The 27,747-nt window shown below is 39.2% G+C and overlaps 1 protein-coding gene across 1 annotated transcript; it reads right to left on the reverse strand.

Annotated features, from left to right (window-relative positions):
- Window positions 1-542: 542 nt before the first annotated feature.
- Window positions 543-27,659, reverse strand: LOC115223501 (pre-mRNA-splicing factor ATP-dependent RNA helicase DHX16). The gene is made up of 22 exons (XM_029794116.2): window positions 27,338-27,659; window positions 25,830-25,976; window positions 24,468-24,544; window positions 23,177-23,354; window positions 21,626-21,798; window positions 20,859-20,982; window positions 19,652-19,789; window positions 18,585-18,665; window positions 17,017-17,211; window positions 14,084-14,194; window positions 12,865-12,980; window positions 12,151-12,292; window positions 11,270-11,338; window positions 10,031-10,162; window positions 8,862-8,981; window positions 7,557-7,697; window positions 6,803-6,916; window positions 5,636-5,871; window positions 4,779-4,941; window positions 3,742-3,903; window positions 2,839-3,015; window positions 543-695 (listed from the first exon to the last, which is right to left on the reverse strand). Exons 1-22 carry the CDS (start codon window positions 27,539-27,541, stop codon window positions 558-560), a joined length of 3,138 nt encoding a protein of 1,045 aa, XP_029649976.1. The 5' UTR covers window positions 27,542-27,659; the 3' UTR covers window positions 543-557.
- Window positions 27,660-27,747: the final 88 nt, after the last annotated feature.

Raw genomic sequence — 27,747 nt, forward strand, 5'->3', positions numbered from 1 at the left:
ATGTAATCAAATAGCCCCCTCCAGCCAAATTTTAGGCCTTGTGTCTATCATTTCATTATCACCAAAAAGCAGTGAGCTGACAGAATTGCTAGCATGCCAAGCAAAATGCTTAGCGGTAGTTCTCCAAGATATGTTTATGACTACAGGTGTAAGTTCCATCTAATTTGGATTCTAGGTTTGCACTATACAAAAGGATTAACTTGATTGTTGGACATAAAAAATATTATCTGTATATCATATACAATATTTTATACATATATATATATACACACACACACATACATATGTAATATACAAAAATACACCATCCATTACACACACAGATGAAGAGCCATGCACGATATTTCCTTCATTTTAAAACGATTGTTCTTTAATTAAAATTTAAATTGAAAATAAAGGATAAATGCAAAAGAGAATATTTTTAGATAAATATATACAAATGCTCTTTTAATCAAAATTTTTACAATTTTCAGGAAAAAAAAAAACTGAAAATACTGCAAATATTTTACATCAGAAAATTGTTTTGTTTTTTGTTTTTTTTTAAATTTTTGTTGTGTTTAATATTTTTTGGAAAATTCTTCTCGTGATTTCCCAGTATTTTTTGGCATCTTTTTGTTGGATCCATCATCCAAATCTTTTGACTTGTAATAATGTGGTGCCACTTCCAACAACCATTGGTTCTCTATCTCAATCACCTGTAGAACGAGAAAACAAGACAAGTCATCAATTCTCTTCTACTTTAAACAATGCAGGTAAGTGGTGCGGCATCGAAATTAATATTGTTCCGCAATTTCTTTTTTAGGATAAGAATTCTTTGTTCTTTTTAACTAATTCTTTCAACAATAAAATAATTATTCCTAACTTCATATGTTGGAAATTTGACCAACGATGAACAAAAGTGGATTATCAAGCAGAGATTTTCAAACACCACCCGTCTAACACCCGTGGACATATCTACAAAGTCAGAAAACAGCACAGCTCCCATGACTTTAGGAAACATTTCTTCACGCTGAGAGTTGCTGAAGCATGGAACAAACTGCCGGCGTTAGTTGTTGGAGCACTGCATCCTTCAAAACTGCCATGCTTTCTGAGATTCGCCAACACTATACCTCATTTTCTCCCCTCCATACACACACAAGCATGTATCTGACTCATACATTGTTCGCTCTCCAGACATTTGTACATTACTGCATATACTTTAAAGTCAGAAAACAGCACAGCTCCCATGACTTTAGGAAACATTTCTTCACGCTGAGAGTTGCTGAAGCATGGAACAAACTGCCGGCATCAGTTGTTAATTGTGTCGGAGCACTGCATCCTTCAAAACTTCCATGCTTCCTGAGATTCGACAACACTATACCTCATTTTCTCCCCTCCATACACACACAAGCATGTATCTGACTCATACATTGTTCGCTTTCCAGACATTTGTACATTACTGCATATACTTTATACGCACTTTCTGACAAGTTGTGGTGCACCTGAGCACTGTATACAATAATTTCATTATTATTATTATTATTTTTATTTTTATTTTTACTGGAAAACAGAATGCAGAAATGGTCAGACAGAAGTGGACTGAAGTGTTTCAAAGACCAACTCCATTAAGATTAACAGTTTACAAAACACATGACAAATCTGAGCTGACTGGGTCCATTTGCAATGCACAGAAAAGTGGTCAATTGGTCAGTGTTACCATTGAAGAAAATGAAATGCTTGTGGCCCCAAAAAGAGGGCTTCCAATCAAATAGGCATCTCCTTTAGTCGATCTTCGGTTTAAAAAGGAAATAGAGAAATGTAAAAGATGTTCCACTCATATTAAGCAACTACTTTTGCCCACCCCTAAATATACGTGTGTGTGTGTACTCTTTACTCTTTTACTTGTTTCAGTCATTTGACTGCGGCCATGCTGGAGCACCGCCTTTAGTCGAGCAAATCGACCCCAGGACTTATTCTTTGTAAGCCTAGTACTTATTCTATTGGTCTATTTTGCCGAACCGCTAAGTTACAGGGACGTAAACACATCAGCATCGGATGTCAAGCAATGTTGGGGGGGACAAACACAGACACACAAACACACATATATATATATACAACGGGCTTCTTTCAGTTTCCGTCTACCAAATCCACTCACAAGGCTTTGGTCGGCCTGAGGCTATAGTAGAAGACACTTGCCCAAGGTGCCACGCAGTGGGACTGAACCCAGAACCATGTGGTTGGTAAACAAGCTACTTACCAAACATCCACTCCTGTGCCTGTGTGTGTGTACATATATATACATACATACACACACACATTGCAAAACTAAGTCAAATGGAATCATATCAAACTGCTTTAAATAATATACGTATATATACATACACGTATGCATATGCACAAACACACATACACAGGCATTACGTCATGCTTGAGAAGACCCATCAAGCTGAGCAAAATCACAGCCGTGGCAGATACCAGTGTCAGGCAAATGGCACATAAAAGCACCCATTACACTCTCGGAGTGGTTGGCGTTAGGAAGGGCATCCAGCCATAGAAACCATGCCAAATCAGACTGGAGTCTGGTGCAGCCTTCCAGCTTGCCAACCCTGGTCAAACCATCCAACCCATACCAGCATGGACAATGGACATTAAATGATGATGATGACGTGTGTGTGGAGAGGCATCAAAACAACGTATATGTTCCTGTCTCATGTTGCTGGGTGTTTATATTTCACCTATTGACATTTACAAGTCAAGTAATTCTGTTTTGAATATTTGTTTATTTCACCTGTTGCTCCCATTAATTATGGTTTTTTTTACTTTCACCTGACACAGATGGGACTGTTTGATTTGACTCACCTGTCGCATATATTCCTTAGTAGTGAGAACCAACTCAAAATAGATGACCCATCGAGGGTGTTCTTCATGGAGGCTGCTGTTTGGATGGACCATGACACATTGATGATGTTTCACCGTCTTGTAGGAGCCACTTTTACCCAGTCGGGCCGTGTGATAGAAGAAGCCAGCAGTTATTGCCTGCAATGAAATCAGAAAGATTAAATAAAGATCACGTCACTGTCTTGATCTCACGCACACACATTATACTCTTTACTCTTTTACTTGTTTCAGTCATTTGACTGCGGCCATGCTGGAGCACCGCCTTTAGTCGAGCAACTCGACCCCGGGACTTATTCTTTGTAAGCCCAGTACTTATTCTATCGGTCTCTTTTGCCGAACCGCTAAGTGACGGGAACATAAACACACCAGCATCGGTTGTCAAGCAATGCTAGGGGGACAAACACACACACACAAACATACACACACATAAATATATATATACATATATACGACGGGCTTCTTTCAGTTTCTGTCTACCAAATCCACTCACAAGGCTTTGGTCGGCCCGGGGCTATAGCAGAAGACACTTGCCCAAGGTGCCACGCAGTGGGACTGAACCCGGAACCATGTGGTTGGTAAGCAAGCTACTTACCACACAGCCACTCCTGATGCAATAGATTAGTCCTTTAGCATTTAAACCAGCCATATCCAGCCAAAACTTTCTAACTATTTTTAGTTCAATCAGGCCAGATCCAGCCTCTCACACAAATCCTACAATGACATTCAGATCATCCAAATCACAAAGCTACAAGATTAATTCAAAATCACAAAGCAAGATTAATTCAAAACAATGTGAATAAATAAAGTATTCATTTCTTTTGACAGAGCAATCTGAATAATAAAAGGTTAAACACACAGACTGACCTTTCGGATGGGGACAGTGTCTCCATTACTGGTTGCAGGTTCAATCTCGATACGAGACATCAGTCCTTCCAGCTGCTCTCGGATGTCCCTAGCCCGCTTCATGGAGCGGTACTGTATGAAGTTACTGTAACACCATTGGGTGGAGTAGTCTGTTTCGGCCCACTGCCACCAACGAAAATTGTTAAATATTATATAGTATATAAACATGCCATACAAATATATATATATATATATATATAATTAATAATAAAATATTAGGGAATAAATCCAAACTTACAGGGAAAAATCAGATTTAGGATTGAATCCAATTTTATAGTAAAATATTATACTATATTAAATTAGAGATAAAACCACTATTAGGCAAATCATACAATGAAAAACTTAAGCCAATACATAAGATTAATTAATTTATATTATTTTAAATATATATCAAAATTATTTTAAAAAATTACTAATTATCTTTTTTTAATAATTTTGATATATATTTAAAATAATATAAATTAATTAATCTTAAGTTTTTCATTGTATGATTTGCCTAATAGTGGTTTTATCTCTAATTTAATATAATATATATATATAAAAGGAACAGAGAAACACAATATCCCATTAAAGTATTTTTTAAAAGAATCAAAAATCAACTAGATTATGGCTGGGAGGTAACAGTTTCACCAAAGCAGCTGCCCTCAGCTTCTACCACAGCTTCAAGACAGCTCCAGAACCTGGCACAAGCATTCCTCACTGTGACACTGGGAAGGTCTTCAAACACCTCAATCTTGATCACCAGTTGTTTACACCATAGTTACACACACACACACACACTGTAACAGCTACCAGAGTGTATTGCCACATAATTTATATGAGCACATACACATACGAGTACTACAACAGTTTACACCAGTTTACTCCACCTGTTTCCATACAGCCACCACAACTACCACCACTACTGTCACCATCTCCACCACTATCACTACCCGTCACCACTGGTCACCCTTCCCACCTTCCATCAAAGTTAGAAGAGAAAGCAAGACAAGACTCACCTGAGTGTAGACGTTGAGTAATGTCAAATGATCACCTCCAGGTGAGAAGAAGTTCTGCCGGGCAGTGTCAGCATGGACGATTTTGTCCTTGGGGCGATAAAAGATGGCATTGTTGACAGACAACATGGCAGTAATTGTGAGAATTTCCTCTGAACATTTAAACCTGGGAAAATATGAAGACAAAATATGTCTTGGTGAGAAATCCTGAACCCAAATATATTGTGTGGAGAGGGTATCCACATGCAAACACACATACACACACAAACACACACACCATGTAAAAAGCACCAGTGGTTTTTATGTGTGACCATCACCAGTGATTTCTATCTGGCACTATTACCAATGCTTTTTGAGTGATACCATCACCAGCGCATTTTATGTAGCACCAGCACTAGTGCTTTTTATGTGGCACCAGCACTAGTGCTTTTTATGTGACACCAGCACTAGTGCTTTTTATGTGACACCATCACCAGCGCATTTTATGTAGCACCAGCACTAGTGCTTTTTATGTGACACCAGCACTAGTGCTTTTTGAGTGATACGATCACCAGTGCTTTTAATGTGGAACCAGCACCAGTGCTATTTGTGTGACGCCATCACCAGTGTTTCTGATGCTCTAACAATACAGCCAATGATTCATCTATATGGTCAAATGGTCAGCCACTTCGTTAAACACACCCATATATATATACACATAGCTAAACATACACAAACACTAACCTCCAGTTCCAAAACATACAGCTCTGATTGCATAACAGTCTGGTTGTACATGGGTCCAGTTACCCACAACTCTTTCCAAACATATGCACTAATAATAAATAACACAAACAAGAGCAAAAAATTCAATTGAACCTTACTTTTCTGAAGCCAATATCATTTTTGACAACATGGGGTCAACAGGAAGCTCAGCCATTCTCCTACCAAGTTTGGTGAGTTCTCCCTTGTGGTTGAGGGCTCCAAGAGCATAAAGTTGCTCCAGTGCCAGGACTAAGGTCTCATGAGGTGGTGGGTCCATGAAGTCAAAATGGATGAGGTCGTTAATGCCAAGACTCTTCAACATCAGCACCACATTACCAAGGTTGGTTCGTTGGATCTGAAACAGTAAAGAACTTCATCATAAATTCATTTGGACAGTTTAACCTTTCAGCATTTAAACCAGCCAAAATAGTCAATAGTGGGGGTGCTCTGAGAGCATAGGTGTCAGAATAAGATTAGGCTGGACAAAGTTCGGAGAGCTCCTATCTCTGCTGGCAACAAAGGGCCCCTCCCTCAGAGGTTCAAAGGAAGTGTAACTCTCCTCATACAACTAGGAAATAGGAGTCTCTAGATCAGTGCTTTTCAAACCTTTTGCTGCAGCGGAACCCCAAGGAAACATTCCACTGGCTCGAGGAACCCCTGTGCAATAATTTAATAGTCTTATGCACACATATCTGCACAGGAGACTTAAAAATTACTGCCGATTTTAGCAGTTTTGTAACTTCTTGCGGAACCCCTGGACTGTACTGGTGGAACCCTGGTTGAAAACCACTGCTCTAGATCATGTGAAAGCGTTAACAAGATTATTATAATTTGTGTTCGCCCTATAGAAATAGGAGCCTATCAATTGCGTAGGATTGTTAATAAGATTATTATAAATTTAGGTTTTCCCAACAAACCCTTGGTTAAGGTCAAGACCAGTTGAGCAAAAACTAGGTCTGCTCTTCCCTTCAAGAATGTCAAAGAATACTGAAAGACAGCAGCAGTCTGAAACTGTTGGTAGCAGTGTGTGCATGTGAGTGTGTGCCTGCTTGCATGTGAGTGTATGTGTGTGTGAGAGAGAGAGTATTTTTGTTAGAAATGCATGTCTAGGAAAATCTACTGTTTGCCATTTACCAAGATAACAATGATAATTATGAAGGTGGTGATGGTGATGATGGTAGTGGTAGTGATGATGGCAATGATGGTGATGACAAGAATAGCATCAAACTGTTGGATGTTTCCAAGTAAATGGCTGAATGTGGACAGAGATTAGGATTAATACACACCTCCGGGATTGAGTTCTCCTCCAGTTCATTCTTGTATGCCCATGCTGTGTACAACCGGAAGCATTTCCCTGCGGCCACTCTGCCAGCACGACCTGCACGCTGGTTTGCTGAAGCCTGTAATACCCCAAACACAAAACAGAATTAAGTTTCAATAACTGATAAGAATTGTCCAACAAGAAATATATATTTTTAACTGTGAAATGCTTAGAGGTATTTTACTCATCCTTATGTTCTGAGTTCAAATGCTGCCAAGGTTGATTTTGCATTTTGTCCTTTCGAGGTTAATAAAACAGGTACCAGTTGAGCCATTGAAGTTGGTGTAATTGACTTAACTTCTCCTGGGTAAGAGCATAAAAAGAAACTGCACCCCTGTGCTAAGCCATGTTGAGCCAGTGTGGCAGAGTAGGCTCATCAAACCATTGTGATCTCAAACTCAAACTCATGCCTTCCATACCAAACCAGCTTTCGTTCCAAATTCAATCTCTACAACCGTAACAACCACTGTTATTGTTTGACACTGAATGCAAGAGTTACTTTAGATATTGGTCTCACAACAAGAGACCCCATGCCAGGAGTCTGGTAGGGCAGAAACAGTCTAGTCTATGAGTGTAGCCTTTCGTAGCTCACACATGTTTTGGGATCTAGAAAACAAATGGCTGAACAAAACTGTGAACTCATCATCCAACATTTTAGTTAACTTTACAGTCACAACTAACAACCGCTGTTATTGTTTGACACTGAATGCAAGAGTTACCTTAGATATTGGTGTCACTACAAGAGACTCCATGCCTGTCCGGGCATTGTAACTTTTCTGCTTACAGAAACCTGGATCGATGACATAGATGATTCCATCGATGGTCAAGGATGTTTCAGCAATGTTTGTAGCTAAAATGATCTGAAAAAGAAAACAGAAGAATGTGTGTGAGTGCAGCTAACTGAATATTCCAAATACTTATACTATGGGTGTCTTCATTCTATTACTTACTCCTCTTTACTCTTTTACTTGTTTCAGTCATTTGACTGTGGCCATGCTGGAGCACCGCCTTTAGTCGAGCAAATCGACCCCGGGACTTATTCTTTGTAAGCCCAGTACTTATTCTATCGGTCTCTTTTGCCAAACCGCTAAGTTACGGGGACGTGAACACACCAGTCAAGCAATGTTGGGAGGACAAACACAGACACACAAACACACACATATATATATATATACACATACATACATACATATATATTTCAGTTTCCATCTACCAAATCTGCTCACAAGGCTTTGGTGGGCTTGAGGCTATAGTAGAAGACACTTGCCCAAGGTACCACATAGTGGGACTGAACCCTGAACCATGTGGTCAGTAAGCAAGCTACTTACCACACAGCCACTCCTTTATCACCATCATTATCATTTAATGTCCATTTCCCATGCTGGCATGGGTTGGATGGTTCGAGCCAAGGGACTGTGCCAAGCTCCAATGTTTGCATTGGCATGGTGTTTATGGCTGGGTGCTCTTCCTAATTCCAAACCCCTTATACAGTGTACTGGGTGCTTTTTGCATGGCACCAACACCAGTGAGGTCACCATGTAACTTGCAAAACAAAGCCCCTTCAATATTAATTACTGTCTATGGTAGCAAGCTGGCAGAAACATTAGCACTTGGGGCTAAATGCTTAGTGAAATTTTGTCCTTCTTCATGTTCTGAGTTCAAATTCCACCAAGGTTCCCTTTCCCTTTCATCCTTTCGGGGTCAATAAAAAAAGTACCAGTTGGACACTGGGGCCAATGTAATCAACTTACCATCTACCCTGAAATTACTGGCCTTGTGCCAAAATTTAAAACCAATATTAATTACTCCCTAATTATTGTATAAATTAATCTGTAATTGCAGTTAACGACTCTTTGATTATTGCATAATTTATACTTAATGTAAATAAATCCTTATCCGACTCATGCAGGCATGAAAACAGAAATGTGAAACAAATGAGCTCTGTAATTAATATATAATTGCTAAAATTAATGAGTGTATTCCCACTGTACATAAACCAAAATATAAAAATAATCATTCTTTACCTTTCTGGCTCCAGGTGGTGTTGGTTCAAAGATCTTGGCTTGCATTTCTGATGGCAATGTTGAATAGACTGGTAAGATAAGTAATTCTTTGATTTTGGAACCCAGCTTCCGTGTACGTTCCTGCAACAACACAATTTTGTTTCTATATTAATAGAACCAGCTGCAGACTCAGTCACACTTTACGGATTCCATGGACAGCGAGGCTCACCAATGGAGAAGTTCTTAAGCAGATCAGGCCGAAAATGTCGCTAGAAGCTAGGATCACCAAGCATAGATTGGCATATTTCGGTCAGATTATGTGGAGAAAATCCCTGGAGAAGGACATTATGCTCAGAATGGTCAGTGGCAAGAGAGGAAGAGGCCGACCAAGAACCTGCTGGCTTGACACCATCAAGAGTGATACCGGAATGGACATAGCCAATCTGAAAGAAGCGGCCCAGGATAGAACTGACTGGAGGACACTGATCCAATGAGTAACCGAGAGTTGACTTTGACTGAGCAGATAAATAGATAGATAGAATACTGTTACAACTAGTGCTATAGCTGAGTCACACTTCCATTGTATAAAATTGTCACAGCTAGTGTCACACTTCAGTCACACTTCCTTTATGTAATGCTGCCACTGCTTGTGTCACAGCTCAGTCACACTTTGTATAACACTGTCACAGATGCAACTACAGTGTAAGCCTCACAAATTCTTCATACATCCATTAACTATCTACCTGCTGCACACACGGGTACATACCCAATCTTACTTTACACATTATATATCCAGGAACCCCACACAACCACACACAAGTAATATTGTTTCTTTTGTTAAATTTCCTGATACACAATAATTATCATACCATCTCAGCCAGCTCAACAATAAAATCTACACATTTGTGATATATAGTTATATTGTACTTCCTCATAGTACCTATTTATAGTTAGATGGATGATTTCCATGCAGAGTTGCTTCTGCTGCTCCACCAGCACTTTGGGGACAAATTCTGCCAACACTCCACATGCACAAATCCTCTGATAAAGATGGATACTTTTAGAACATACCTCATACGTAGTGCCATGAACTGGATACGTTTGTGATGTCTCTTTATAGTTGTCTGTAATCTTATTATGAAACCTATTTACAATTAAGTTCACTGAACCACATAATAGTAGATACTTACCAAGAGAATTTCCTGTGCTGTTTCAATTTCTTCCTGCCCGGTAAGGAAAACCAGAATATCTCCAGGTGGTTGTGTTACATGGATCTGTAGAACGGTTACAATGGCAGCGTCTAAATAATCAGCTTCTGGTGCCTGAAATGAACCACAAAAGATGCCAATGTAAAAGACATGCTATAGTGTTCTAACAGACGACTTCTACATGGTTGGTGAACCTATTACAAATAGTAACCAAACCTTCCTCAGACTGCACTGATATATTGAAAGAGGAAAGACACATTAAAAAATGTAGTCCTACATATATTATGGCAGTAGAAAAGATAGAATTGGTCATATTATGTGTGAAGTGTATGCTGGACTTTAGCAGTTGGGTTGGATCTTTTCGGTTTGACCGGCAGTTTTTAACATAATTTCTAGGTAACTAAAAAATTTTAAACTTCGTATACCGGTAGAATGTGTCTATAGAACATCTTTTTCTCTTGGCTTTATTGAGAAAATTCTATAGTTTGTAAGATATTTGTTGTTTTTTTCTTCAATTTCTGCAGTTTCAACCAATCACGGACGTCTATTGAGGTAAAAAACATTCTGCGCCATATGAACATGTCCCTCGTTTAAAAAATAGATTGGGTTTATTTACATAAGATACCCTTCCCCCCAACCTAACTAACCCTAACCCTAAAATAGATTGAAATGCAATAGATCGATACTAGGGTCATAATTATGGGTGACAATTTCATATGACACCACTAGAAAAAACTGCTGTTCAAACTGAAAAGATCCGTTGGGTTTCCAGTCAATGTTATATATATGGATCATCTCTTCTGATTTCCCAAATATGGTTTCACAATATTTTCCATGATTTTATCTTATCGATGCTCAAGTACACAACACCCTCCCAGTCCAGAGATTGAGCTTGTGAGCCCAACACTTTATCCACTCAGCCGTGCACCTTCAAGAACTCCCACTCTGCTATCTTAAGGACATATTGAACAATGTAGTCCATCATAGCCATAAAAACCAGGATGGTCATGGTGTGAAAGCCTTTGTTTATGGGTTGTGACACATCAGGGTTGACTTGGGGTTTAAACTGGCACTCTGTTAGTTGCAGTCATGAAGGTTCCTCTTGATCTGATCAACAGAACAGCCAGCTTGTGAAATTAACATGCATTGTGGCTGAGCACTCCACCTTTTTTTTAATGTTGTAAAGAATGAAGAAAGATAGTTGAGTGGATGTAGGTTTACCTTTGTATAAAATATATCAACTGGGAATCTTCTGCCAGGAATACGGAAAATAGGAGCCTCATCGAAAAACTGGAATGAAAGAGACAGAGAAGAGGTAAACATCAGTAAATGTTATCTAGATACAGAATGAACAAGGAGTTTTCATCAACTGACATAATATAGTAGGTGTGTACTATCAGTGCTCAGGTTACCACTAAAACTCCAGCCTAAACTGCAACTGAAAAATGTGATGTTGAAACAGTGTATCAGAGGTGGCTAGAAGTGGTTTCTCCTTGAGCAGGTGGACATAGATTAAAGTAAAAAATGAAAATGCAAGACATTTGGCATCACTCAAAAAAAACAAAAACATTTTATTTAGATAGAGAATATAAATGTAAAGGATCTTTTACAGCTGTTTCTAGAATAGCCATGCATGTGGATCATATCGAGTAAAGGTTCCATAAGTTATTTCAGATATACAAAGACAAGTGGGGAATATACAGGGTGGGCCAAAAGTCATGTGCACAAAATAAGTTCTATAAACTCAAGATTTATCAAAGACATGCTTCAATTTTCCTAAAATCAAATGAAATCATCATCATCATTGTTTAACGTCCATTTTCCATGCTAGCATGGGTTGGACGGTTCGACTGGGGATCTGGGAAGCCAGAAGGCTGCACCAGGCTCTGGTCTTATCCGGCAAAGTTTCTACAGCTGGATGCCCTTCCTAACGCCAACCACTCCATGAGTGTAGTGGGTGCTTTTTACGTGCCAAATAAAATAATGATGAACTCTGAATGCTTCATGACAGACACATCCACACTATACCACATCATTCCAGTTACTAATAAGTTGGGAGTAGGGGTGGAGTGGGGGTAAAACAGGACCAAGAGAAAACTTACTTCTGAGAACTTCTCAGCATCAAGTGTAGCACTGGAGATGAGCAACTTCAAATCTGGTCTGAAGCGGGAAATATCTTTCACTAACCCAAACAGGATGTCTGTGTGAAGGGTCCGTTCATGGGCTTCATCAACAATGATGACACTGAAGAAAGGAAACAATAATGGTTGTTGATATATATGTGTGTGTGTGTGTGTGTGTACTATGTATACATCATCATCATTTAACACCTGATGTCCATGAGTGGACAAATGAAAGAAAAGGGCACTCAACGCATTTAGTAGGAGTCATATGTTTAAAACAGATTGATTTGGGTCCATGCTAATTAAAGTTTCGCAGGCCTCTAACAGAAGTCTCTTTCAGGCTGAAAGAGACAGGCTTCTGTCAGAGGCCAGTGAAACTTTATGTTGCATGGAACCAAATCAAACTGTTTTAAATAATAATACTTATATATATATATATCTATATATATATATATACATATATACACACATACACACACACACACATATATATTGGGAGAGGGAGAGAGAGAAATAGTGGTGTAAATAAATATGATTTGTCTTCATTTACATACATACATATACACATGTAAATATATATATGTGTGTATATATATATATATATATATATATATATATATAGAGAGAGAGAGAGAGGGGGGAGGAGAGAGGGAGAGAGAGAGAGAGAGCAGTATGTGTAAGCGGTCCTACTACCTGTAACTGGCCAGGTCTGGTTCACTGAGAAACTCTCTCAGCAACATCCCATCAGTCATGTACTTCAATATGGTCCGCTCAGATGTACAATCTTCAAACCTGATACTATAGCCCACCTAGAAGAGAGAAGAAAAGGTTGATGGATTTAAATGAGGTTGAGCTGAGTGAAGTGTTTTGCTTAAAAACAAAACACAATGCTAGATTAAGCAGCTACTCAATCATTTGAGTTCCTGCTGATACACCCCTTCAGAAGGAACTCAAATATCGGTATAGTTATGGTGTTGCATTAGTAGGGGGTTTGTGAGGATATGACTGCATCAATAGGAGGTGTTATAGGGGAAGGACTAGTGGAGTAGGGACATAACAAGGGTAGTACAGCACCATGAGGTGTTATGGGTGAAGCTATTTTCTAAACAGGTGATTCAGTTTAATGAAATCAGTGGCACTTCTAATGGTGAGTGACTCAATACTCTGAGTATTGCTACAGGGTAGGGTATATAGAATTTGGTGAATCTAGAATTAGTGGGGAAACAGTCAGTCCAATGATGCTTGAAAATTATGTGGTTGTGTGATGAGAAGCTTGCTTCCTAACCACATGGTTCACTCCCACTGCATGGCACCATGGGCAAGTGTCTTCTATTATAGTCTCAGACAGAGCAAAGCCTTGTGAATGGATTTAGTGGATGGAGGCTGAAGGGGACTCTATCGTATATATAAATATGTATATATTTATGTGTGTGTGTCTGGCGTCTGTGCTTGTCACCCCACCATTGCTCGACAACAGGTGCTGGTGTGGTTATGCCCCCATAACTATGCGGTTCAGCAAAAGAGACTGATAGATTAAGTATTAGGCTGACAAAGAATAAGTCCTGGAGTCGATTTCTTCAACTAAAACCCTTTAAGGTGGTGCTCCAGCATGGCCGCAGTCAAATGACTGAAACAAGGAAAAGAATTAAAGAATAAACAATCCTGTGATTGAGGAAGATGGAATGATGTAAGTAGAACATGGGACTGCCTTTAGTGAGGATTGAACCCACCATATCATTACAATAGCTAACTTCACCACTGAGTGTGAATGTGAGAGTGGTACCTATCAACAGCTGGTTGGACTGAGCTGAGTAAACTAACTTGTCAAAACCACTGCTCCACACAAATACTTTACACCATGTGTGATGAATGAAAAGCATGGATGTTTCTGGAAAGTTTCTGAAATACTTACTTCATTCCCTAACTTGAAAGACATTTCTTCAGCAACCCGAGCTGCAACAGACATGGCAGCTACTCTCCTTGGTTGTGTGCAGCCTATTTTCATTTTGTTTTTACAGTATCCCTGCAAATAGACCAAACTTATTAACAAATATTCACACACACACACACACACATCATTATCATTATCAAAAATATTCTTTGTCCATCAAAGGTGGCAAGCTGGCAGATACGTTAGCGTGCCGGGCGAAATGCATAGCCGTATTTTGTTTGCCGTTACGTTCTGTGTTCAAATTCCGCCAAGGTCGACTTTGCCTTTCATCCTTTCGGGGTCGATAAATTAAGTACCAGTTATGCACTGGGGTCAATATAATCAACTTAATCCGTTGTCCGTCCTTGTTTGTCCTCTCTGTGTTTAGCCCCTTGTGGGCAGTAAAGAAATAGATATGTTAGCGTACTAGACAAATTGCATAGTGGCATTTTGTCTGTCTACACATTCTGTGTTCAAATTCCACAGAGGTTGACTTTGCCTTTTATATTTTCAGGGTTGACGTTATCAACTGACCCACTCCCCTGAAACTACTGATCTAGTTCTCGAATGGTACTTATTTTATCGACCCCCAATGAAAGGCAAAGTTGACCCCAGTGACATCTGAACGTAGAGTCAGAAGAAATGTTGCTAAGCATTTTGTCCAGCGTGCTAACGATTCTGCCAGCTTGACACCCTATATTAATAAATAATAATAACAACTGTTTTAAATTTTGGCACCAGACCAGCAATTCCCTACAAAGAATTCACAAGGACCTTGGACCCACAAGAGTAAACAAGAGAGACAGAGACAGGCAGAAACAAGGAAAATGCCCCTTGTATTTGAACACTATACAAATATTCTTTTAAAAAAACTTTTCTTTTAATTTTTCTAAATTTAATTATTTAATTGTTACAGTTGAAAAAGTCTCAATGACTGAAAGCGGTACTGAAATGTTTTTTATAAAATTACTTTAGCATTTTCCATCTTGACTTGTTTTTTCATTTATATCAACTCGTGTGTTCCTTTTCATCCTTATATATATATATATATATATATATATACACACACACACATATAGTATGAAACATTTAAATAGAACCAGACACTTGTTTAGTGTTAACAATTTAAAAAGAAGAAAAAGAAAACGGGCACTCTACTAGTTACAATGATGAGGGTTCCAGCTGATCTGATCCCTGCTTGTGAAATGAACGTGCAAGTGGCTGAGCACTCCACAGACATGCATATCCTTAACATAGTTCTCAGGGAGATTCAGCATGACACAGAATATGACAAGGTTGGTCCCTTTGAATTCTTGGTACAACACATTTTTGCCAGTTGTGTTGATAGCAGAAACACGAAATAAAGTGCCTTGCTCAAGGATACAATGTGCTGCCAAGAATCGAAATCATGACCATACGATTGTGAGTTAAATACCCTAACCACTAAGCCATGGTGCTTTAACCAACAATTTTACAGTCTTATAGTCAAAGACCTATAATGTCAAGAGTTTTACAATCCTATAGTGAAAGGTGCATGCACACACACACACATACATTGCCAAATACAAGTCTACTAAATATTCTCAGTACAAACACTCATATACTATTGGCTACTTAACCCTTTAGCATTCAGATTATTCTGTAAAATGCAATGCTTATTTTCTCACATTGTTTTGATTTAACCATGCCTCATTTCATGGCTTTAACATTTTGATGATGTCATTACTTACAGTTAGAATGACATTGTAGGTTAGGTGTGTGACATTGGATCTGGCCAGTTTGAACATAAGAACAGGCAGAATATTTAGGCCAGATATGGCCAGTTTAAATGCTAAAGCAATGTTTTACAACTTATTTTCCCTCAGGCCCCTTTATAGTTTTCCAGAAAAATATACACCTCTTCCCTGGTTGAAAAAAAAAAACTTCACATTTTTAATATTTTATCACAATCATTTGAGGAGACCCCCTTTGCTCATGAATGATCATGGGATTGTACCTAGAAAGTTACCCTCCGAGGCACAAGTCCAGGCAAGGTTTTTCATGGAAGGCCAGCAGTCGCCCGTGCACACCAGCCTCCCCTCTCCACACCATTGATGTTATCCAAGGGAAAGGCAAAGGCCGATACAGCTTGGCACCTGTGACGTCGCAACTCATTTCTAACTGGAGTTAACTGGAGCAACGTGAAATAAAGTGTCTTGCTCAAGATGCGGCCCGGTCCGGGAATTGAACTCACAACCTCACGATTGTAAGCTCAACGCTCTAACCACTGAGCCATGCACCTTCACTCGCAATCATTTACTACAAAAGAATCTACTGGTAACTCTTTTATTAAATACTGAGTATCAACTTCTCCTAATTATATTTTTTTTATTTCATCTAGTTTCAGCTCACAAGCTGTGGCCATGCTGGGGCACCGCCATTTATATATACGTTCCTTAAAGAAATATCCACACTAGGGCATTAGAATAGTGCTATACTGTAGCAAAGACTTCACACAGTATGCTTGGCTGGAGGGATTGGTTTCGCTAGGCTGATTATAGACGTAGTATGTTTGCTGTGAAAATTTTTTCACAACATCCCACTAAAAAGAAAAAGTTAAAAATTGTGGATCCTCACACCCACCACAATTTTTCCAGGTCCCACTGTTGGGATGTATACCTCAAGCTGGGAATCGCTGTGCTAAAGGGTAAATATAAAATATAAACATTATATATAACACCTTTATCCTTATTATTGAGAGTAGTAAGCCCTAACATGTTTTTGGAAAAAAAACCCTAATTTCTGTCTTTAGATACCCGTAAGTCAATACTCGAACATTATGGACCCTAAACTCTACCCCAATCATCACACAAACCAGCAAAACTCCATGTAAGGGGTACATATATCAATGAGTATCAATATTAAAAGACACTAACGGCTTCATATAAATACTGCGGAATCTGAGTGGTTTTGCCGGATCCAGTTTCTCCCTCAATAATCAGAATTTGATGGTCACGGATTGCCTCGATCAAGTCCTCCCGGAATGGATAGATTGGCAGCGATTTCCGTGTTTCTGAGAGAGACATTTTTTTAAGTTCACTTGAGCTGATTGCTGGTTCTGCGACATCTTTCTGAAATAGACAAAGCAAAAAAAAAAAAGGGATAAAAGTTAGCAATGAATGAATTACTGGCATGGGGTGGACAGTTTGAAAGGCTCTGATTAAAGTATTAATGTATCATCATCATCATCATCATCGTTTAGCGTCCGTTTTCCATGCTAGCATGGGTTGGACGGTTTTACTGGGGTTTGTGAAGCCAGAAGGCTTCATCAGGCCCAGTCAAATCTGGCAGTGTTTCTACGGCTGGATGCCCTTCCTAACGCCAACCACTCCGAGAGTGTAGTGGGTGCTTTTTACGTGCCACCTGCACAGGTGCCAGACAGAGCTGGCAAACGGCCACGAACGGATGGTGCTTTTTATGTGCCACTGGCACGAGGGCCAGGCGAGGCTGGCAACGGACACGAAACGGGGCGGTGCTGGCAACGGTCGCGAAACGGAAGGTTCTCTTACATGCCACCGGCACTGGTAACACATCTGCAATTTCCATTGATCGATTTCGATTCTGATCCTCAATTACAACATTAATTAAAGGATTGATTAATAATGGTGCAAATAAAGCATTAATGGATTGTTAGTGGGACTGAGGCATGAATTTATTAGTAAAATGAAATTTTAATCCATTTTAATTCATTAATCGATTGCTTGCAAGAATAAAACAATTATCCACAGCTAAGAGAACTAATACAGTAAAGTATTGCTACAAGGATTATAGTATTTAATTGTTACTAAAAGATTAGAAAACAACATCAATCTGTCACTGTTGGATTAAAGTATTAATCTATTTCTAAAGAGATCAAAGCATTAAATTACTTAAACCTTTTAGCATTCAGATTAGTCTGTCAATGTATTGCTTATTTATTCACATCAATTTGAATTAATCAAGCATTATTTTGTGGCTTTGAGATTTCAATGATGTGATTGTTTATTTTTAGAATGATATTGTAGGGTAAGTGTGAGAGGCTGGATATGGTCAGTTTGAATATAAAATGGGTAGAATATTTGGGCCAAATGTAACTAATTTAAACATTAAAGGGTTAATGATTTAATCACAAATAAATCCAATTAAACTGTTTGATTTAAAAAGTTTGTTAACTGATAACAAGATTAACATGAACATAGCTTTACTGCTGCTGCTGCTGCTACTACTACTCACAAGTCAATGACAGTGCCTGATATGTGTAGGTTTGACATGCTAGAAGTAGCAACTAAAATCAGATCCCTATAATCTTTAAAAAATAAACATTAGATAATGTAACACCTCAAGGTGAGATGGTCATGGCTGGTATAGCTTTAATCATAGGTCTGCTGGATCAGAGCTGACCAAGGGCTAAACAACATGAATTACAACATCAGGATAAAAACAAAAAGGCCAGAGAGATACTCACAGTTTTGCCCTTAGATCCAGGTAACTTGAGGGCTTGAATAAACTCTATTTCATCGTCCATAATTAGGTCATAGTCTTTCACCTGTCAGGGAATGAGAATTATAAACATGTTATCTCCTTAAAAGAAAGATCCCACACACACATGCCACATATACTCTTACACTTTTATTGGCTTTGACCCCTGGTCTATGCCCATGCTTCAGCATGGGTGTTAAAAAACAGAAGGCCCATTTAAGAGAACTCCATGTACGTTGCAGGTGACCACATCACCAATTATATGATAGAATACATTTAGACAGAAACATATATACACCCACTTAAACACCCACAGAAATTCATACATGCATTAATACATATACATACATTACTACATACATAAACACCAAACCCATATACATGTGCCTCCATATATATATATATATATATGGAGGCACATGGCTTAGTGGTTAAGGTGTTAAATTCATGATCATAAAATTCTGGTTTTCATTGCTGGATAAAGTGATGTGTTTTGCTTTTAAGCAAAACACTCCATTTTACGTTACTCCAGCCCATTCAGCTAACAAAAATAAGTAATCTGGCATGGACTGGCATCCTGCCCGGGGGCAAATTTGTATACCACAGAAACTAGGAAATTGGTCTTATGAGTCTATGACTCAAGAAGGAGCTTTATCTTTATATATATGTGTGTGTGTGTGTGTGTTGTAGTTGTTGATTGTTCCTTCTCGAGCCATGCCTGGCTTATAAGGGCCAGTTTCCCAGTTTCATTGGATTGTAGGTTCCCTACCTAAATGGGATGCCGGTTTGTCACAGGTGAGCGATGCAAGAGGAAAGAGAGAGAGAAAGTTGTGGCAAAAGAGTTAGCAGAAGTTCACCATTACCTTCTGCTAGAGCCATGTGGAGCTTCAGTGTTTCACTCATAAACGCACACATCACCTAGTCTGAGATTCGAACCTGCAATCCCTCAACTGCAAGTCCGCTGCTCTAACCAATAGGCTACGTGCCTCCACACACACACACATAAACATCAGACAATCCATAACTTCATTATTGAAGAATTAAAGAATTTACCTTCTCCTTGTATTTTTCTTTGGCATCTCTGGCACCAAACTTCATCACAGCAGCATTCAGGTGTTCTTCCTCCCAGCGCCTCTGTTCTGCATTTGGACCCTTCTCATTTGGTTCTTCCACATATTTGTCATTAGGTTTCTGTAAATATATGGGGTGAGGTGTCATAAAGAATTTGATATTGATGCACACACAACAACAACAACAAATACACACACACATACAAACATACCTACATATACACATGCTAATGGATCTTACATCGGTTTCAGCAAGTGTTCCAAAACAACAACCTTTTCATTATATTGTAATCTAGAGGAAATGGTTGCATATTCCAGACATTTGTGCCCTGAACATAATGATTCTCAACATGATACAGTATGTATCATGTGGCTGTGTGGTAAGTAGCTTGCTAACCAACCACATGGTTCTGGGTTCAGTCCCACTGCGTGGCATCTTGGGCAAGTGTCTTCTGCTATAGCCCCGGGCCGACCAATGCCTTGTGAGTGGATTTGGTAGACGGAAACTGAAAGAAGCCTGTCGTATATATGTATATATATATATAATATATATATATATATATATATATATATATATATATATATATATATATATGTGTGTGTGTGTGTATGTGTGTGTGTTTGTCCCCCTAGCATTGCTTGACAACTGATGCTGGTGTGTTTACGTCCCCGTCACTTAGCGGTTCAGCAAAAAGAGACCGATAGAATAAGTACTGGGCTTACAAAGAATAAGTCCCAGGGTCGAGTTGCTCGACTAAAGGCGGTGCTCCTGTACGGCCGCAGTCAACTGACTGAAACAAGTAAAAGAGTAAAAAAAAAGAGTATGTAACAGGCTGATACTTTAAACTATAGGTACAAAGTCACCAAGTATTCCAGCACTTATTTTACTGAGCTCAGAAGGATGGAAAGCAAAGTGAAACTTAATGGGATTTGAACTCAGAATATAATACCACACACATACTGATGATGTAGGCATATATTATGTCTATGAAACTTTAAATAGAGCTCTGATCAAACCATCCAACCCATGCCAGCATGGAAAGTGGATGATGATGATGAATTGCAAGCTATGGCTTAAGAACCAGGAATTACTCTGCCAAATAGGTTCTTCATGACTCACGTAAACGTTGTTAGAGAAAGAAGTTAAAGAAAAATTAAGGAAGTTTAGCTGGTGAAGCCGTGAATCTTACCACGTCGTCCTTTGGGATGTAGTAGCGGTTGATCTTCTCCACAGCAGCAGCTTCACGATGTTGTCTAGCATATGTTAACACTTTCTTCTTATAATCCAGTTCATTTTGTTCTCGCCGTGACAGCCTATCAAAACAAACCACACATGTAATTTTTTTGTTTGTTTCATTTTGTTTCCCCACCAAATTACACAGAAGCTGCCTAAATAGAACATTATTATTAAAAAACAGACAAGGCAGAACATTACATAAAAGAATCTACACAGAAAAATTATAAAGAAGCAGGCTAGCAATATAATTTCATAGAAGCTGCCTAAACAGAATATTACACAGAAGTAATCACTATAGAACATTATATGGAAGCAGGCTTGGTTTTTAACAAACGTTCAGACACAGCTTGGTTTTTAATAAAAGCTGACATACTTTCAGTACTTGGACGAAGTACTGAAGGACGACCTCAAGGCACTGAACCTTATGGAGGAGATGACAAAGGACCAAGATACCTGGCGTCTTGCTGTACTCTCGAAGAACCATCCTCCACAGCAGATGGAGGATGGTTCTTCATCAGAAGTGTTGGTGCTGCTCCCACTGATGAAGAGAATCAGCCTGCGAGGGCCTTGTGCTGGTGCCAGGTAAAAAACACTTGTGCTGGTGCCATGTACAAGTGCTTGCTTGGTAACAACTCAGTGGTACCTCACTAGGCATGCGGTGGTCATCTGCTATGGATATTCAAAGCAGTGAAAACCAGAGAAGCTAAAACTCCTACTTACCTCAAATCACCAAACAGGTATTCTTCATCTTGGATTTCCATTTCTAAATCATCAAGTTTGTCATTCTGTCTTTTTTTTAAGTATTCTCGACGGGACTTTTTACGCTGATCCCCCACTATTTTCTCTCTGCCTTTCATCTCCAATTGAAGGCGGCGCTTTGCTTCTTCTGCTGCCTGACAAAGAAAACAGACATATTAATGAATGAAAAAAAAACACAGAAACAGCAACTATTCTCTATCATTTTCCCTGTTTAATAAGGAGGAAGTGGCAACAGACATGACTTTTACAGGTTTTCTATCTGACATTGATGTGGTTGAATAGATGATGGGAAAAAGAGAAGCTCCAGATGCATTACAATTTTCAGGGAGGGTGCCACATAAAAAGCACTCGATACACTCTGTAGAGTAGTTGTCAAAAGGAAAGGCATCCAGCCATAGAAACCAAGCCAAACCAAACTGGGACAACATGCAGTTCTCCAGATTGCCAGCTCTAGTCAAATAATCTAATCCATGCCAGGATGGACAACAGATGCTAAAGAATGGTGATGATGATGATGAAGGATTGAATGCAGAGCCTGAGGGAAGGGAGACAACATGAGTGGCAAGGACAGATGTGTTGGGTGACCTCAGGTAGGGTTGGTATGTGATTAGATATATCAGAGTAGAATCTATTGTAAAACAGACAGAAAGAGAGAAGACAGCAGTTATGTAGACCAGAAATTACAGTGTGTTGGAAAGTGAAATTTTTGTTTCTCACATGGATGACCAACATTTGGGAGGGGATAGATAGTTGCAATAAGTAAAAGACTTACTGAGTATAGGGTCAGAGTGGTAAATAGACACACACCGTGAAGCAAAGAGTGAAAGAAAAACAATTTCCTTTTAAAAATACTCTTTAACTTTGCTGAGTTATCTTCCTTAGCTTCTTGTGTCAATTGTTGAATGTTTTGGGGTGATTTGTATCATCATCATCATCGTTTAACGTCCGCTTTCCATGCAAGCATGGGTTGGACAGTTCGACTGGGGTCTGGGAAACCAGGAGGCTGCACCAGGCCCAGTCTGATCTGGCAGTGTTTCTAAAGCTGGATACCCTTCGTAACGCCAACCACTCCGTGAATGTAGTGGGTGCTTTTTACGTGCCAGGCGAGGCTGGCAACGGCCACGTTCGGTTGGTGCGTTTTACGTGCCACCGACATGGAGGCCAGTCAGGGCAGCACTGGCAACGGCCACGTTCGGATGGTTCTTTTACGTGCCACCGGCACTGGTTTCACAACTACAATTTCCATTGATTTTTGAGTGATTTCGATTCCGATTTCACTTGTATAATGATTTAAATATCAGTAATTTTGATCTAAATGAGCTTGAGAGAACAATGATCTAAATGTCACTATTTTTGGTCAGGAAAAATCAATGGGAGTGAGGGGTAGCAAATGAATATTTAAAAAAAAAACACAAAAAAATAAAAAGTACGCAACAGAAACAAAAACAAGGGCTGATTGTAACATTATTGGTGTATGAAAAACTGTTTCTTTCCAAACTTAATGTGGTTTACCTTTTTATCAGATTTTGACCCAACGTGCCTTGTTTTCTCTTTGTCTTTCTTTTGGAGACGTGAGGCAAAGTCGTCCCGCTCCTGCAAGTCACGAAGACGTTCCCTTTCTTCCTTCTCCAGTTCATCTTCACTTTCACTGCTGCTGCTCAAATCTTTGTCAAGATCTCCATATGAATCACTAGAATAAAGGGAAGTGGAGAGCGAAAATAATTAGCTGCCGACAATGGCAATGATGATGATAATGATGAGGAGGAGGAGGAGAATGAAGAGAAGGTAGATGAAGAGGAGGGCAATGAAGAGGATTTAGATGAAGAGGAGAATGAAGGAGGAGGATGAAAAGGAGAATGAAGAGGAGGAGGATGAAAAGAAGAATGAAGAGGAGAATGAAGGAGGAGGATGAAAAGGAGAATGAAGAAAAGGATGAAGAGGAGAATGAAGAAGAGAATGAAGAGGAGAATGAAGAGGAGAATGAAGAAGAGGATGAAGAGGAGAATGAAGAGGAGAATGAAGGGGAGGATGAAGGAGGAGGATGAAGAGGAGAATGAAGAAGGGGAAAAGAAGTGCAACAACCATCACGACAATCATCACTATCATTAATGTTGAATAAATATAAATAAAATTGATTTGAAATTTTGGCACAAAGCCAGTGATTTCAAGAGAGGGAACAAGTTGATTACATTGACACCTGCATTCAATTGGTATTTATTTTATCAACCCTGAAAAGACAAAAGGCAAATCCAACCTCAGCAGAATTTGAACTCAGAACGTTAAGATGGATGAAATACTGCTAAGCATTTTGCCCATCATGGTAATGATTCTGTCAGCTCACCGCCTTGCAAATATCAATAAAATAGGTGTAGGAGTGGGTGTGAGGTAAGTAGCTTGCTTACGAACCACATGGTTCCGGGTTCAGTCCCACTGCGTGGCACCTTGGGCAAGTGTCTTCTACTATAGCCTCAGGCCAACCAAAGCCTTGTGAGTGGATTTGGTAGATGGAAACTGAAAGAAGCCCATCGTATATGTATATATATATACATATACGATGGGCTTCTTTATATATTATATATATATATAATATATATATATGTGTGTGTATGTGTTTGTCCTCCCAACATCGCTTGACAACCGATGCTGGTGTGTATACGTCCCCGTAACTTAGCGGTTCGGCAAAAGATACCGATAGAATAAGTGCGATTTGCTCGACTAAAAGGTGGTGCTCCAGCATGGCCACAGTCAAATGACTGAAACAAGTAAAAAGAAAAGAAAAAAAAATATTAATTTAATGACTCACCCCTCTGGTTCACTTGAGCTGCTCTCTGAAGATACCTGCTTCTTGCGGAATTGGCGTTTCTTTTCTGTTTTTGTTTTCTGTGGGTAAAAATGTAAGAAAATATTAATTGATTAATTCTATATGGTTAACACAATTTGTGAGCAAGAGGTGTGTTTGTTTGTCGGGTTCAAAGGGGCCCAATCTAACAGGGACAAGTTCTGTTGGGCCAGGCAACAGGCAAGTTTGTGCAGTTGCCAAATGGTGTCCACAACAATGGGAAAACAATTTAGTTAAATGAGTTGGGCCAAGATTGGAAAAAAAGGATGCAATAAAGAAAGAAATGGAAGCACATTGTGACCAGCAGTGTGTAATATCTGGCAGTCTGATCAATACAGATATATATATCTGTCTTCCCTTCTTGGGATCTTTCCTTCTCCTATGTTTCCGACGAAGAGCTCCGCTTGAAACGTTAAACCCTCCTTTTCCCTTCTTTCCTGAGCGTCCAATAATACTATAATTGTTCCACGTCCTCGTGTTGTTGTGTTTTTTTGTGTTTTCTTCGTTGGATTAACTTTATATATATATGTATGTATGTATGTATGTACGAGCAAAACGCCCTGCCATCCAATGGATGGTGCTGAGTTGTCAAACATTTAAACCAAATTTTCTCAAAACAACTTGTCCAACTGTCCCATAGGCCTCCCCTTTGAGAAACACTGATTTAACCTAAATTTGAGACACCAGCAAAAGAAGAAATAAAGATAAACATATATTTGTACACACACACACATTATATATATATATATACCTATCATCATCATCATCATCGTTTAACGGCCGTTTTTCATGCTGGTATGGGTTGAACGATTTGACTCAGGTCTGTAGAGTAGGCAGCTGCACCAGGCTCCAATCCAATCTGACGTTTCTACAGCTGTATGCCCTTCCTAACGCCAACCACTCCACGAGTGTAGTGGGTGCTTTTTACATGCCAGTGGCACAGGGGCCAGTCAGCGGGTACTGGCATTGGTCATGTTCGGATAGTGCTTTTTACATGCCAGCAGCACGGGGGCCAGTCAGGCAGTCCTAGCATCAATCATGTTCAGATAGTGCTTTTTACATGCTACCAGCATGGGTGTCAGTTGGGGAGTACTGGCATCAGCCACGTTCAGATGGTGCTTTTTATGTGCCACCAGTACGGGAGACAGTCAGGGGCACTGGCCATACACACACACACATATATATATGTGTGTATATATATATATATATATATATATACACACACACACTCACATACACATTGTCACTTCTATCAATATATATAATGTATATAAATAAGCATTATTTATATAAATAAGCTAAAGGGTTAAACTCAAGTTTACTTACCTTTTTGGGAACAAATTTTTCTTCTTCACTATCATCATCATCGTCATCATCTGAAACCAGAGTATAGGTTTTGTTTTTCTGTACCAATTCTTTGGCTGCTTTCTCTGCAATGTGTGATGCTTTGACAGGAACTTGTTTGTGTGGTACCTGAAAACAGCATCACAATCATCATTAATCAACATCATTACAAATACGATTACAATCAGTAAGAAAATCTTCATTTAAAAGCGAATGAGAGAGCCTCTACATGGCTGCTTGAAATAGCAATGAAATGTCCCCTGAATTACACCCTACCACAGTGCTTTTCAAATAGCATTATCATCATCATTTAGCATCCGTTTTCCATGCTAGCATGGGTAAGATGGTTCCACTGGAACTGCACCGGGCTCCAGTCTGTTTTGGTTTGGTTTCTATGGCTGAATGCCCTTCCTAATGCCAACCACTCCCAGAGAGTACCAGATACCTTCTACATGTCATCCGGCATGGGTGCCTTTTATGTTTTCATCAGCACAGGTGACTTTCAAGTGTCACTGGCACTGACCACAACTACGATTTCATTTAGTTTGATGTGATTTCTCAAGCACAGCAAACCACCAAAGGTCTCAGTCACTTGTCACAAGTGACCAAGTGTGTCACAGGCAATATTTAGGTTACTGTAGATTTTTAAAAAGTGTTTAGAAAATCCTTATTAATGGCAGAGCACCCCGAAAAGCTCATTTCGGAAAGACTTTCGTCTGACCCCCACCCCATTTTCTCTCGGGGAGACGGGACGGGTGGAAGTCTTGCCGTAATTTCCTTCGTTTAGTCTCTAGTGCCCCACGCTGTCAAAAACTGTGGGGACCTTTATTCTACTATCTTGAAAAGGGAGGAAAACATTGCATATTGTACTCTTTGATACCTAATGCTCAGACAGAACAGGTTGGCTACAGTGATGCCAAAGGAAATTTATTCTGTAAGTTCTTATAAATCTGATCAATTGACACTAAAATCCTCAAAAATGTATTCTGGCATGCAAAAAAAAAAAAAAAAAACCTGCAGTGACCACAAAACAGGACCTAGCTTCAGTATCACCCAGAATCTTAGCCGATGGGAACGATAGCGGTTGCAGGGCAGTTGCGAAGGTGATATCAACAGTCATTCAATATAGTATAATAAACGACACTGGCCCAAGATGTCATGCAGTGGGACTGAACCCGGAACCATGTGGTTGGGAAGCAAACTTCTAACCACAGCTACACTTGCGTCAATATATTTCTTAAATTCAGCAAGCTATAGGGAAATACTTTAGTGTTATTCACACACATAGGACTGCCCAAACACGGTACAATCTGCATGTGCCTATAGATGTGTGTATGTGTGAATGTGTATGTATGAGTGTGTAGATGGGTGTGTTTAATTTTCTGATATTGAAGAAGGTAATTTTAAGCCCTGTGACACAGAAAAATAGAAATCAAGACCCTAAGATATCAAATCATTGCGAAAGAGATTGTTTTCCGCAAGCCACCTACCTTGTTCCATAATTCTGAACAGAAACGAATGACGTTGTCATCCACATCAATTGTGTTTGTATCTTCTATCCTGTTGACAAAATCCTGCGGACTCTGAGACTTGGTGCCCAGCTCAATTAAATAAAGTGAAATATATTTATCAGATATTCCGAGGATATCATGTAATTTATCGTTGACCCAAGTTTCTATTTCTTGGGAAGACATTTTTGCCGCGATTAAAATTCGTAAAACGTATTTTTTTAATATTAAATCAATCCACTTTCACTATTAAGACATTTTTATTAAGATAAAAAGTATAAATAAAATAGGCCTTTCACGGAAGTGAACGATAACATTAGCTGTACAGCAGCAACGATATGCAACCTGAAGGAAAAAACAAATCCGTTCAAATATTATGACGCAAACTTTCC

This window comes from Octopus sinensis, linkage group LG23 (genome assembly GCF_006345805.1).
Source record: "Octopus sinensis linkage group LG23, ASM634580v1, whole genome shotgun sequence".
NCBI lineage: Eukaryota > Metazoa > Mollusca > Cephalopoda > Octopoda > Octopodidae > Octopus > Octopus sinensis.

What these genes read in the sequence shown, in the direction of transcription:
- LOC115223501 (XM_029794116.2), bottom strand. Translation starts at nt 27,541, where the DNA reads ATGTCTTCCCAAGAAATAGAAACTTGGGTCAACGATAAATTACATGAT. An exon ending in AGCTCAAGTGAACCAGAGGG is followed by an intron (nt 23,355 to 24,467) that starts GTGAGTCATTAA and finishes CCTTTATTCTAG; the next exon opens with TGATTCATATGGAGATCTTG. An exon ending in ATGCTGAGAAGTTCTCAGAA is followed by an intron (nt 11,339 to 12,150) that starts GTAAGTTTTCTC and finishes CTTTCATTCCAG; the next exon opens with TTTTTCGATGAGGCTCCTAT.